At 40.3% G+C, this 13,839-nt stretch overlaps 1 protein-coding gene across 1 annotated transcript in view; it reads right to left on the reverse strand.

Moving 5' to 3' along the window:
* The window catches only part of LOC141807485 (vasoactive intestinal polypeptide receptor 2-like), a 28,301-nt gene that overhangs the window by 12,865 nt on the left and 1,597 nt on the right, over window positions 1–13,839 (reverse strand). Inside the window, exons 2-3 of the mRNA XM_074693549.1 lie at window positions 7,708–7,807; window positions 3,948–4,055 (exon numbers count right to left, since the gene is read on the reverse strand). Of these exons, the coding sequence (XP_074549650.1) occupies window positions 3,948–4,055; window positions 7,708–7,807 (208 nt within the window). The remainder of the gene's footprint in view (window positions 1–3,947; window positions 4,056–7,707; window positions 7,808–13,839) is intronic.

The raw sequence follows: 13,839 nt of genomic DNA on the forward strand, positions 1-13,839 counted from the left end.
GAACAACTACAGTTCAGTCTGTGCTTTAGCCTCTAGCCTGTGTTAGCTCGTGTTCTATCTCTCTCCTGTTTTCTTTCTTCTGCTCTTCTGTCCTTTTTCTGTCTGACAGTTAGGCTCCTGTGTCCACCATCACTACAAAATTAATCACAGAAATCGTTTCCAGCAGAGAAAAACACAGATCTTCCTTCTCGGTACTAAACTTCGTCAGCCGGTGTGGTGTTGTCATGGAGACTTCAACATGCTGTAAATCAATCCAGTCCTGCCTGACCCGATTGGAAAGCTAAAAAGTAGCGTGTAAATTATGATAAGGAGTGTGAATTTTTCAAGACCACTTAAAAACCCTCTACGGTCCCTCTAAATCCCAGGTTTGTTTCAAAGCTGAACTGAAACTCAGTCTGAATCTCTGTTCCCTTAAATATGGTCAATATAAAGAAAAATACATCAAACTTTAAGTCAAAATATTGATACGAGAGTATTTTTTCAGATTTGTCTGAATACGTGGCAAACCAACAGAAACCACTCTGCTGAACGGATGATAGATTTTTCAGATATTCAGGACTGAAGCTGATCAAAAGAAAAAAAAAAATCAAATTTACTGGAAAAAAAAGATGCACACAAAGCAGAACAACATCCTTTGAGGTCACGATGCTCTTCTGATTAAATTTATCATGGTAAACCTTCAGCTAATATCGACAGTAAGAGTGAAATGAAACTGAGAAAGTGAAATAAAAGCATAGTTTGTGATATTTACTCAACATTAACTGTGTCAAAAAACCTGTAAAAACCTGCTTTGATTTCTGTTTTTGCTCTGAGTGAGTCCCTAAAACTGATCTTGAAGAGAAGTGTGTTGGTTTCAGATTGTGACGCCGCTCTGTGCTGATTTTCACACCTCGGTCACTAAACTGGTTTGAGTCGAGGATTTTCATCACCGTGTAGGGAAAAGAGAATGAACCGAGCTGCCGACAGATGCTGCTGAGAGGAAGCGGAGAAAGTCGGTCAGTGCAGATGTTGACAGCCGCTCGGAGAATAATTTGGCTCATTATGTGAAACAGGCGGAGTGATGCTCGCTGATTTATGATCCTTCAAACGTCCTACAGACAGAAACCAGATCACTTCACAAACGATCTTTATGTATAGAGATTCATGTTAAAAACAGCTAAAAGGAGAAGTTTAAAAGTTTTATTTCCATAAATTGACATTGAGCCCAATTAAGTCTTAAGTCAAACATTTGTTGACCTCCAAAAACAACTCTACAGGACATTTAACTTCCCCTGCTTGTTTCCAGCATAAAGAAAGTTTATATATTTCATCAAAAGAGTGGAGAAACTGTCACAATTCAAAAGAGAAGCTGGTCTAAAGAAGTTGAGGGGCTCTCAGGAAAAGGGAAGGTGAGGAGAGCAGAGGAGGAAGAGGAGGAAGAACCTGCCGGACTGCATCATGTGCATGACTGAGTCAAGAGGATCAAAGGTGGAAGGACACGAGGTGATCAACATGATGGATGAAGTTCAGCGAGCGCGCTGAAAGACGAGGGAGTGAAGTCAGCTGTGAAGGAAACGACCAGCGAAGGTCAAAGCCGGTCGATACAAGCAGAGCAGGCAACGGGGATTCAGTGTGACAGAAAACTTTGGTCATAAAACTTAACTACTGAACCTCGATAGTCTGGAAGAGTTTGACCAAAAACTTCTCCTCTTTGGTTTCATACGGCGAGTTTGCTCTGAATCAAGGAGGTAGGAAGCTTGAGAGGAACTCTGTATGTATTTTGACAGCAGGATCCAGGGTCTAAATTTAGTTCCTAGGTAGTTAATCTCCTTCTCCAGGGAGGAACAGGAACTTTGGGGGCGGGGCCTGAAAGCTGACTAATTCTGATTGGTGGAGAAGTCAGTGTTTTTATTCTACCCTCCCTCCGTCCTCAATAAGATGACCCCCAAAACACCATGAAAAAAAATCTGTGTTTAACGAAGAGGGACTGAAAACACTGTAGTAAGCATGCCAGGCCTGTAGGTGGTGCTATAAATGTCTTGTCCAGAAGCAGGTTTTGGGAGACCTCCACCAAAGTAGAGTTAAGCCGATTATCTGGTGTATTGGGGAATACTAAGTGCAAAAGTGGAGAAACAGATGCTCATTTTGTATAAAGACAGTCATAGATTCAGCAGATTGAGCAGCACAAGATCAACACGGTAGTTTGTGACCATCATAACAACGGTACTGTTGTCCTGTTGTTGTAAGCGCTCGTGCGAGGTGGAGTGTGACGTCAGCGTTTATACTGAAAACACCGGCTGACTGTTTACATGGCAACGACGTCGGCAGCTTTCAAGGAAAAGGAAAAGTTTGCGTTCTAGGTCAGCTGAAACGTCGTTTCCGTGTACACGCGAGGCTTAAATGCAACAAAACTTTTGCGTTTCAGCCTAAAACCGTTGTCATGTAAACGGCCCCTTTGACTAATGGTTTTTAATTGGGGGTACACGTACCCCTGGGGTCTCTGAGGGTACTCCAGGGGGTATGCAAGATTGAAAAATGTATATTCAAAAATTAGCAACCAAGCAAAATTCTTTCAACACTATTCAATCAATGTGTGAATCAAATATGTTAAGGTTCATAAAGCGACTATTATATCCATACCCATAGATTTTTTAATTCCATTTTACCCCCAAAAAGTAAGAGTCTCCTTCGTACCAGGAATGCTATTGAAAACATTGACAGACACGCTAAAGAAAGCAAAACCAGAACCAGCAAAATTTGTTGGTATTTGAAAAAATATGCTTATGTCTACAAGTTGCAACCCACCCAAAGGCATTGCAATTTTTCTGCAGGTTGTCAACAGCTTCATGAAGCACATCATTTTTTTTTCTTTTTAGCAAATCTTTCATCTGAAGTTAAGTTAATATCTTTTCTTTTGAAGAAACGTTCATTTATTTATGGTTAAGTTAATAATTTTGGTTTGAAAGCAGCTCTGTCTTTTAATACGAGAAGAGGACACTTAAAGGTGTAGTCAGCGGTCTGGGAGAAAACAAGTGGAGAGGTTGTTGATAAACAAATTTAGACCCGCCTCTCCCTTCGTACCCCACCCTTGGCTCCACGTCCGAAAGATGATGGACGTGTATCGTCATGGCTGTAGAAACTGCGTAGCTGACCAACATGTCGGAGGCCGGACCAGTGAATGCTCAAGGATCAGTTCGCTATCATACGTGACGCCATATTTATTGTTTGCAGATTAGACGATCGCTGACTACGCCTTTATAGATGTAGTTGTCATGTTTTGTGCCAATTTCATAAATCAGACACTAATAGTACAGCGCTGCGTTACACGTCTTCTTTTTCCAACCATAACGTCTTTGTGCTTGTCGAGGAGTACGTGGCAGAAATAAAACATTTCACAGGGGGAACATCACTGGAAGAAGTTTGAGAATCGCTGTTTTAAACCACAAAACGGTTCTGTGTTATGTTTTTGGTGCTCGTCTCCTTTTAAGGGTCAACAAATCCATCTGCAGTAAAATGAATTATGATAAAAACCAGCACAGGCTGAAGATCCTCCATGCTAACAGGCTAACTGCAGTGATCTACGGTGTTATTTTTGCGGAGAGGCTGCCCTCTGCTGGTGTGGTGGTGAATTGCAGTTGCATGTTTGTTTCTCCATACGTCATTACGCTGTTTCTTTCTAGTTCTGAGTATGTTTTAACAGAAACTCTGGTTGAAACACAGCTTTAAAATGTTTCATTATTTTGGCCTGAATTTACCAGAAATACTGAGATAGGAGCATTATTGAGATTTTTTGGAGGAACAAAACACCAGAGTTGAAACTCTGATATCATGACAGCCTGAAATGCATCATTAAATTGATGAAATGTGTTAAAATATCACCCAGGAACAGTACGTTGTTCTGAAATCAGGCAAATTTCCTTCAGCTGAAAGATCAGGGCGCCGTCCTCACCACCGACTCCAAAACTCACCGTTTTTCCCAAACAGGCGTAGGATGGGAGAGGGGCAGGGGAGGGTCATCACCTTTCCGACTGCGGTGCTCTGCCAACAAGAGACATTGTCCCACTCGCCGTGACATCCTGCACACACACACACACACTCGTTAGAGGTATAAATCAGACGGCCCACAGCTTCCTCTTTGGCTGAGCTCCCTGTGTTAACTGACTGATCCTGCGCCTGCTGCAGGAGAACAGTCAGGAAATAAATCAACATAAAAGCTCTCTGAAGTGTTGACTCTGTTGTGCCTTCAGGACGGAGCGCCAATCCTTAATACAACACCTCAAAAACCTCCTACTCACTTAGTTTCTACGGTTAGAATAAAACTAAAAGTACTCAGAGAGGGAAAAGACTAAATCTCAAGATTTAAAGTCAATTTGTGCCTCTCTAGTCTCGGCCTCATGAATTAAAGAAAAAGCTTTTTTTCCTTATTGTCTCATTACATAGTATGGAAAACATGTTTTTACTGTTGGATGTTTTACAGCTGCATAGGGTGATTGCGTGTCCTGTAAGAATGTGATTTATGTCAGTAAAACTTTACACGAACACCCCCCACATGAGTATAAACATGCGTGAGAAAAAAAATATGAATGTCCACAAGCTGCAAACCACACAAATGAACTTTTTTTATGACCACCATGGGGAAACAGGCCAACATACGTGACCTTGTGTATACACAGACCAGCTTTGCATTTCTTCTTCTATAGTTCCTATTCGTGTGTGTGTGTGTGTGTATGTGTGTGTGTATGTGTGTGTGTGTGTGTGCGTGTGTGTTTGTGTGTGTGCAGCAGGGGAGTGAGTTGATGTTGTTTAAGCCTGTGTTGCAACACTCATGCTATCAATCATTTATCTAAGTCCCTATCCAAACACCCCAAGAGTTTTAAAGAATGCATTCAACACTCTCACTCACTCACACACACACACACACACACACACACACACACACACACACACACACACACACACACACACACACACACACACACACACACACACACACACACACACATTCTGAACACAGTTTTAACCCCATAAGGAAGGTGAGTCCCCTTAATGAAACTTTAATAAAGTATTGGTCCCCACAACACCTGCAAACAAGTACACACACATCTGCACACTCAGACTCTGGTTTGGTGAGCAGTGTGTTGTTTTTTGTTGCATAAACAAAACTGCTGACGTGCAAAAAGGCTTAAACACACACATCTCTCTGCTGTAATCTACTTAATACGCCTCTTTTACAACCTCTGAGGGAGAAATGACTTTGCACCATCATTAAACCCTCTCTGTGCAACACATATGGGGCTTATATGGAATCTGTAACTTCAGGTTGAAATGATACAGACTGCAAGCCCTGTGATTGGTCGGCTGGGCAGCCTCATGTTTCAGTACTGTCCATATCTTCTCTAGTCTTTTTTCTAATCATTTTTTTTAGTCAACAAGGTCCAAGTTAGAATTCCTTAATATTCTCTGTGACTCCAAACTTTTCTTTTCTAAATGAGCAGGAACCAGGAACTGAAACATTGATCTGACTATATCTGAGGTAATTGCTGTAAAGTCAATACAAAAGCAAAAACTAGCTTAACAAGACTGTAATTATACTAGGGATGTCCCGATATTACATTTTCATTTCCGATACGATACCGATACTGCAGCATTGAGTATTGGCCGATACCGATATTTATCCGCTACGATATCAGCATTAAACATGCATACTTTGATTACTTATTTTGTAGTATGTCTGGGCTTAAGTGATATTATTCAAACAAAGAACAGTAATCAGCAACAGTAGGTATGAGGAAAAACTGACCCATTTATTATTAACCAATGAGTAACAGAAATTTTAACATTTAACATAAAAAATACTAGCAATTGAATAAAATAAAGAATAAATTAGAAGACCCAGAAAATAACCTAAATAAATCAAATAAAAACAGCAGGAGCGGAGTCTGGGATAGACTGCTTATATCGGAGATTTTCGATGCATTCCGATACGATACCGATATTTGTTTTTTTGCTGATATCGGACCGATATCCGATATTAATATCGGACTGGGACACCTCTAAATTAAACTGCTGTAAATGATCCATATAGGAGTCAAAGATGCATTAAAATGCACTGCTACCTATTTTTGTCATTAATACTAATTTCTATTCCCTTTTTTGTGTTTGTTTATCAATGAAAGTGAATCTTACGTCAAGGAATGGCATCCTCCAAAGCTGGGAACAAGGTGCTGGTTTTATTGTCCTATGTTGTTTTTTTATTCTTGTGTTCATACAAGGTAGGAGGAGGCTACAGATTAGCTTTTTGTTAGTGCTGGGTCAGGTGACTCCAGCCTCCACTCGTTTCTTTGGAACTTATATCAATCAATCAAACTTTGTTTATAAAGCACTTTTCATGCACAATGGTGGCAACACAAAGTGCTTGACAAACAAAGCAAAACAAAGCAAACAACAACAACAAAAAAAAAAACACATCAATGTACAACCCTCCACCTCTAACCCACCAACCCACACCTCTAGTGCACAAGGTAAACACAGTTGATTAAAACCCCTGCAGATGACCTGAGGAACTGTGGAAACGCTATCTGGAGACTGTAACCAGGAAACACTGAAGGTAAAGTAAAATATTAAACTCACAGTAAGAAAATAAAACAACCAAGCTAAAAGAAACAAATGAGATAATAAAATATTAAAAGATTAAAACTTCTTCAAGCAAGCAGAGCTATTGCACTATGTTGGAAGAGTATGGATGCTCCTTCCTTGAGGATGTGGACAAAGGAACGCGCAGAATGTATTTGCTTGAAAAGACTAACGTACATCGCTAAAGACAAAAGGAGAAAGTTTATCCAGCTCTGGGAAACAGAAAATAGTAAATTTATTTTCTTATTATCACAAGTTTAATTTTAATTTCATTATTATTTTTACGTATAAAATGTGTGCAAGTTAAGTGTGTGAGATTGTGTAACTTGTCACTGTGTGTTTGTATGTATGTTTGGGTTTGTCTTAGGTCTGGAACTGTTTATCTGTTATTGTATGTGTCTTGTATGTTAAAAAAACTGCAATAAAAATATTGGAGGAAAAAAGATAAAAATAAAAGATGGAAAAAAATGTAATGAAAGCATTCAAGAAAAAAACACAACTTAGCATAAGGTCACAAACATCAGAGAAAAAAAACAACATTTACAGTATTTTTTCGTTGAGATAAAGTCCCACGACAGTCCCTCTTCCCCTTTCATACACACTCAGTCTTACTACATCCTGGCACATATCAAGACTTTAACCCTGCAGACTTGTGTCCCCATAAAGTAACTATGTAATTTATGTTGAAGTCCCACAATAATTGTAAAACAAGTGCACACACACACTTACACACATTCTAAAACTGAAACCAAAACCTGACCTAAAATAAAAGCTCACACTCTTAAGTCTTCTCTTAGGACACTATAACTTAAAGCAACCTAGTCTTAATCAATACAAAGTCTAAAGACTTGGGTTCACATAAGGAGGACTGGGGTCCAGTATGTAAAACTTTTATCAGTCTTAAGTCCCCACAACGTCCATAAAACAAGAACTCAACTAACATTTGTGTATCTAAGCTTTTTGTTGTTTCCGTGCATACCAACAGCGTTGGTCACTGCTGAACTTTCTTAACATTTAGCTGATGCAATGTGTGTGTGTGTGTGTATGTGTGTATGTGTGTACGTGTGTGTTTGCACAGCGTGTGTGTGTACACACCTGTGCTATCAGCGTCCTCTTGCTGCAGTTGTGAGTGACACTCTCTCCGGGCTCTCTCCATCTCCCAGAAGAACTGGCACAGAGGAAATCTGCCATTTATCTGTGAGGGCGATAGGAACGAGACCCAGTGAATATTATCTCCAACATGAACAAACCTCCTGCGTCAGTCAAAAGTTCAGAGTCTGACTCCGTGTGTGTGTGTTGGTGTTTGTTAAACGTGTTTCAGTTCTCGACTTGAGTTCATGTTTCTGTAATCTGCTCACCTGGAGCTGCTTTATCTCACGCAGAAGAGGTTCAGAGGGGAAAATAAAGAGCTTCAGCGATACCTCAGTGTTGGTTTTCCTGCCAACATTAATAAAGTTTTTGAACGTTTGTGCGTGAGGCAGATATTAAACTTTAATTTTCATATTAGGTTAAATAAACTGGGCCTGTTATTGTAATCCAATGAGCTTTCATTTCCACTCTCAGACAGATGAGTTTCATTAACTGTTGGACATAATGTCTTTGGAGGAACTCTGTGTTTAGGTTTTGAATCTGTGAGATCTGGGTTTTGATTTCACTCTCAGCCCTCTGCGTTTCATTTTAGATCGCTTACATTCTATAAACATAAAGGTTGTGTAAAGTTAAAGCACCTTTTCTTGACATGTCAACTTGGACTCCAGACAGATTCATGAGTTAGAACCATAGACCATATAATACATAGGGATGGGTACTGAATTACTGATGGGTACCCATCTGTAATAATACATGGACATTGTCCCTGTGATGTCATCCATCTGTAACTGAAGAAGAGTTTTAAAGCCTATCGTCTGCAGTAAGCACATTGGAAACACTGGATTAGCTTATTTTAGCCTAACAACCTAAAAAGAAGAAAAGAGGTGGAGTTAGCCTCCTTGCTAAAAGCTACGAGGTGCCCGCCTGTTCGTCATGTCAGCCAGTATTGATCTAACTCTAATGCAAAACCAAGGGGCAACATTCGGGTTTTAAAAAATGAAGCCTTTGTGGAAGTGCTTAAAGTTGCTGTTCATCGATGGCCCACTTGAGGCTGGCTGCAAAAAGACTGGAAGTCATGAACACACCTAGCCAAAAAAAAAAAACAAATTCCTACAGCATTAAGAACATATTTACAGCCTGGTTAAGAAAAATGTCTTGGGTCTTAAACGCTAACTTGGCTATCGGCACACACACGTTGAGCAAAATTTTTCTAACTCGGCTTAGAAGTTATTAGGATTGTTTGATTGTCCAATCAGAGACAGCCCAGCTCAGCTCACGTGACTGACAGGTGCCCTGTAGCTGTTGAAGCTCACAGCTGGCATAATAACCTGTGTCTGCGAAAAGGCTTCATTTCAAGGTAGCAGGAACAGACTGGTGACGTAGCAGAGACTACATCCATGTTTATACAGTCTATGTGCAAAACTCATAATTTTATTATCTTTAAAACTAAGGAGGAGGGGTGTGTATGTTGTTTCTGGTGCTTCTGCAGCCAGCCTCTAGTGGACACTCCTGGAACTGCAGTTTTATCACTTCTGTACCAACTTATGACAAGAGGTTGACAGCCTCACTCTGTAGGGATTTGTGTCTGCCTTAAGACATGTCTACCTTTATAAAAGTATGTTTCAAGCAGGAAGACAGTAGGGCTGGGATGATATGCTATTTTCGCGATTCAATTCTATTATGATTTTTGGGGTGCCGATTCGAATTAAATTGTGATTCTTTGATATAAATTGTTGTGATTTTTAGTTTGCCCTTTTGATCCCAATCCATGGGAAGAAGTTAAATGATGATGATAATGTCTACAGACTACATCAGGAGCCATAAAATACACATCTCGTGAGTCAGAGAGAAACATTTCGCCCTCTGCTGGAGAAAAGTGGTAACTTTTGTCCAATCCAGTTTATAATCAAAGACTGAAAATACCATTTTGATATTGTCAAAAACAATAATCATTTATGTTGTATACCAATTTTTTTCTCCCACCCCTAGTGAACAGGTTGTCATGGAGACACATATCACTGCAGAACTGTTACTCCCCAACATCAGACAAACATACACAAATTTGAAAGTTACTTTTCAGATGTGTACAAAAAAAAAACTTAAACATGTTTAAAAAGGGTTTTGAAAGAATTGCAAAAGCAATTCTATGACAGAGCAGGACGCTGGTGATACTTTAAGATCATTTAACTTCAATCCAGAAAATTCTAAGCTTGTTTTCATGAAGCTGTGTCGACAGTTGTGTCGAAAACCTGCAAAAAACACAGCTGAGCTTTGACATTTACACTGTTACACCAGAGCCCAGGGTGTGTGTGTGTGTGTGTGTGTGTGTGTGTGTGTGTGTAGCTGGCAGTAAGACAGGAGACGCGCACTTTAACAAAGAGCAAACAAAGAGAAACACACTCAAAGAAAATAACTGCATGTGCTCACTTGACTTTTTGCATGAGTGTGTGTTTGTGTGTGTGTGTGTGAGGTCTGTTTACACCGAGATACAGCTGCTCTTAGCAGTGTTTGAGACCTGTCAGTGTGTTTATATCTCCCTCATACGATCACACACACACACACACACACACACACACACACACACACACACACATCGGGCAGCTTTAGTTTCTCTGAATTTTCACCGTGTGGGCGTTGAATAGCTGATCGGACCGTTGGCTTTGAGACTCTGAGACCGTCTGAAGGTTTACAGGTGGTTAAAAACACACACGACGTCACAGAACCCTGAGCCCTGTCACAGATGTTCGAGGTCACACGTCACCGTGTGGATCTTTGTGTTTCGTTGAGTGTTTTCAATAGGTTGGTCAACAATGGAGCTCCATGGCACAGAGGAAGCAGATAGCTCTGTCTGTATGAAGCCTGAAAATACTCTGTAGGAGCAGCAGCTGCTGTTGGTTTGGTGGTTTCATGGGATTATTAACAGAAAGAACAAACAGAACATCAGGTCAGCTGATTTTAGCATCACTGCAGAGTCGGATGGATTTTGTCGTTTTGTATCTGAGAGATTCCTTTGATCAAATAACCATGAACAACTTGCTATTCACTGAATCCTCACCACCCAACAATGGCGTACTATCAACATCAAGACGCCAACGTTCAGCTCAAGTAAGTGTTAAAAAAAAAAACACAAAAAGCGCTCTGGTGTTTTTAGCTGCTAATGCTAGCTGCTACGGTAACAACTTTTCAGGTGGTTTAAGAAATTTGTTAAGACGTCTTGTTTAAAAGTTCCTTGTTGAAAAGTTTCTACTTCCCTCAGCTTATTTCTGGCTCCACTGTCGAATATGTAGACTTGGTAAAGATGTTATGAGGAGGATCTGTTTTGATTGCACTCCCTCGCCATCTTGTGGCGCGGAGTCTCATGTACACTGTCGTAAATTACCTTTAGTGACTTCCTTTTGGAATTAAATAGAGATCAAATAGAAACAAATTTTCTTTGTTCAAGACAACCTTTTACTGGATACAATGCGCCGAGGTTAGGTAGTTATCAGTACAGTTACATAGCGCTTAAGTTTGAAACGTGACTCCAGACAATTGGACGAGTCCGTCCGAACCAAGTCCAAAGCGAATAGCAAGTCATTTGGTCCAAGTCTCAAATAAGTCTCAAGTTATTTTGTTGTGGGCAAGTCAATACAAGTTGAGTCAAGTCACAGGTTATATCTCAGGATTATATCGTGAAGACAGAAACATTATCCTCCTAAAGTAAATGTCAAAAAATACCATCAGATTAGTCTGCAACTCTGCAATGATTAAATCGTATATTTTAATATTATAATAGAATAGAATAGAACTTTATTGTCATTGTAACAAGTACAATGAAATTGAAGTCACAGCAGCAATCAAGAAAACAAAAGTAAGAAAGTACATAGAAAGTGTAAAAAGCTCCATAAAAAAATAGATGCTGACAGCTTGTCCATCATTGTCCAGTCAGCCAGCCTCCACCTACTGCTACTGCTACTCTGCCTTCTGGTATTCCCTCTGTTGCTGGGTTAGCATGGCTAGCTCGTCCATCTTATTGGAGATTACATTCCCAATAATGATGGATGGAAGGACAGGTCCATGTCGTCACTTCTTAGCTCACACCTGAGAACCAGCACGTCGTCCTCACCTCCTTCTCCTCACCTTGTGGGAAACATCTGGCCTTGCACCAGCTAGCATTGACATGCTACAGGCTGCTAACAGCTGAGTTCACATGTAAACAATGCAGCCATGGTTACATGTAGGATCTCCAGACAAACACAGGAGAAAAAATAGTAAAAATATCACTGAAGACAAAACCAGTTTGGTGTCCATGACCAACAAATGAGCCATACAAAGTAATGATCCACTCCAAATACAAAGATGAGGAAAAAGAAGGCAGCCATAGCCAACAGGGCGGTGCCTAGCAACTGGAGAGGTATAGCTATATTTTAATATGTCATTTATCATCAATAAAAGTGTGAACCTATGGGGTGGTGAACATGCTATGAGTTTCAGGCTTAGCTTGTCTCAAGTCAAGTCGAGTCTGAAGTCACTGTCTTTCAGGTCAAGTCGAGTCGAGTTGCAAGTCATCCAAATTGTGACTCGAGTCAAATTGTCTGCGTGACATCAAGCTAACGTTATAGCAGCTCGCTAAATGTAGTGCCACCAGCAACCCGGTGCTCCAAGGAATCTGTAGTCTAACAAAACCAAAAAGTTTGAACAGACCACTGCAGAATAACTGCTGACTGTGGGTTGGAATGGACATTAGCACAAACAGTTTAGCCCCTGTGTTAGCCTTTAGCTCGTGCTCTATCTCTCTCCTGTTTCTCTTTCTTCTGCTCTTCTGTCTTTTCTGTCTGACAGTTAGGCTCCAGTGTCCACCATCACTACAAAAATTAATCACAGAAATCGTTTTCAGCAGAGAAAAACACAGATCTCACTCTCTATCTCTTCTTAATGCTAAACTTAGAGACTTAGACGCACCGTAAATCAATCTTATCATTCACTCCCTGCATCTAACTTCAGTTTCACGCCAGATTTCAACCCAGAGAGCGTCAGGACTCTGAGCCCTGAGTGGGATCAATACGAGTGGATTCAGATAAAGTCAGGAGTCACTAACCGCCTGAAACTGTACACACAGCACATATCTATTTCTCCACACACATGTTCTCACACACACAGCTGGTTTATTTTGAGAGGATTGTGAAAGTCTGACGTTGTGAAATTCTCCTTCTTTCTCTCACAGAGCTGCAGCGTGCACAGTTTGCAGGTTTTAATATTTAGTCTTTAAATTTAACAAAACTTCATCCTAAAGGTCTGTGATCTATAAACTCTACTGTTACTATGTAAGACTATTTAAAACAGAGAATGATGAAGCTTATATATGATGCTTTATCTTCTTCTGAATCTTTGAGAAAACCCAATATGACTCACTTTTTCTCTGACTTGACCCTTTTTTTAGCCCCTGACGTCACCTCTTCAGCATCCAGACGAGAAGAATTTGAGTTTATCTTGAGTCCACTTGAGTCGTCTGCTGCTGGATCCTGAAGGGACTGTCCAAGATCCTACGCTCCCTAACCCGCAACATGTTTTCTGAACAAGAACTGTAGTCTACATTTAGAGCCGAGCCCACAATCAGCCGTGCTGAGTATTAAAAATTAACCAGAGAGTGAATCTGTTTTTAATGTTTACACACAGAGCCTCTGTGAGTGTTTAAACCTGATGATGGAGCTGATTTACTGTCTAATCAGTGCAACAAGAAGAGCTGCAGTAAAAATTCACATGAGGAAAAGTTTGATTATTCAGTATTCTAATTATTGGTCAACTGTTGGGGGATTTTCTAATAGAAAAAAAATAATTTCAGGCTCTTAAAGCCTGTTAGTGATATTTTACAGATTAAAGATATTTCAATAAATTACTGATTAAAGTAATAAAAGCAGAACAGATAGTATTCAGAAGGGAAATTAAAAGTGAGTTCAGCATCCTCAAAAACTGCAGTGGGAGTGGGAATACTGGTGAAAACAGGAATTAATAAACAGGGGCGTATTTAGTCGTTTAGGGGCCCAAAGCAAACCCAGTCAATGGGGCCCTCCATGTCCTTGTAACTCATCTTCCTCAGAGCTAGACTGGCCTTCCCTGGGTCCACTGTCTCTTTCCCAGAATCAAGGCATGAGACAGTGC

Source organism: Halichoeres trimaculatus, unplaced genomic scaffold, assembly GCF_033239565.1.
Source record: "Halichoeres trimaculatus isolate MK-OKI-2021-1 unplaced genomic scaffold, fHalTri1.1 fHalTri1_scaffold_18, whole genome shotgun sequence".
NCBI lineage: Eukaryota > Metazoa > Chordata > Actinopteri > Labriformes > Labridae > Halichoeres > Halichoeres trimaculatus.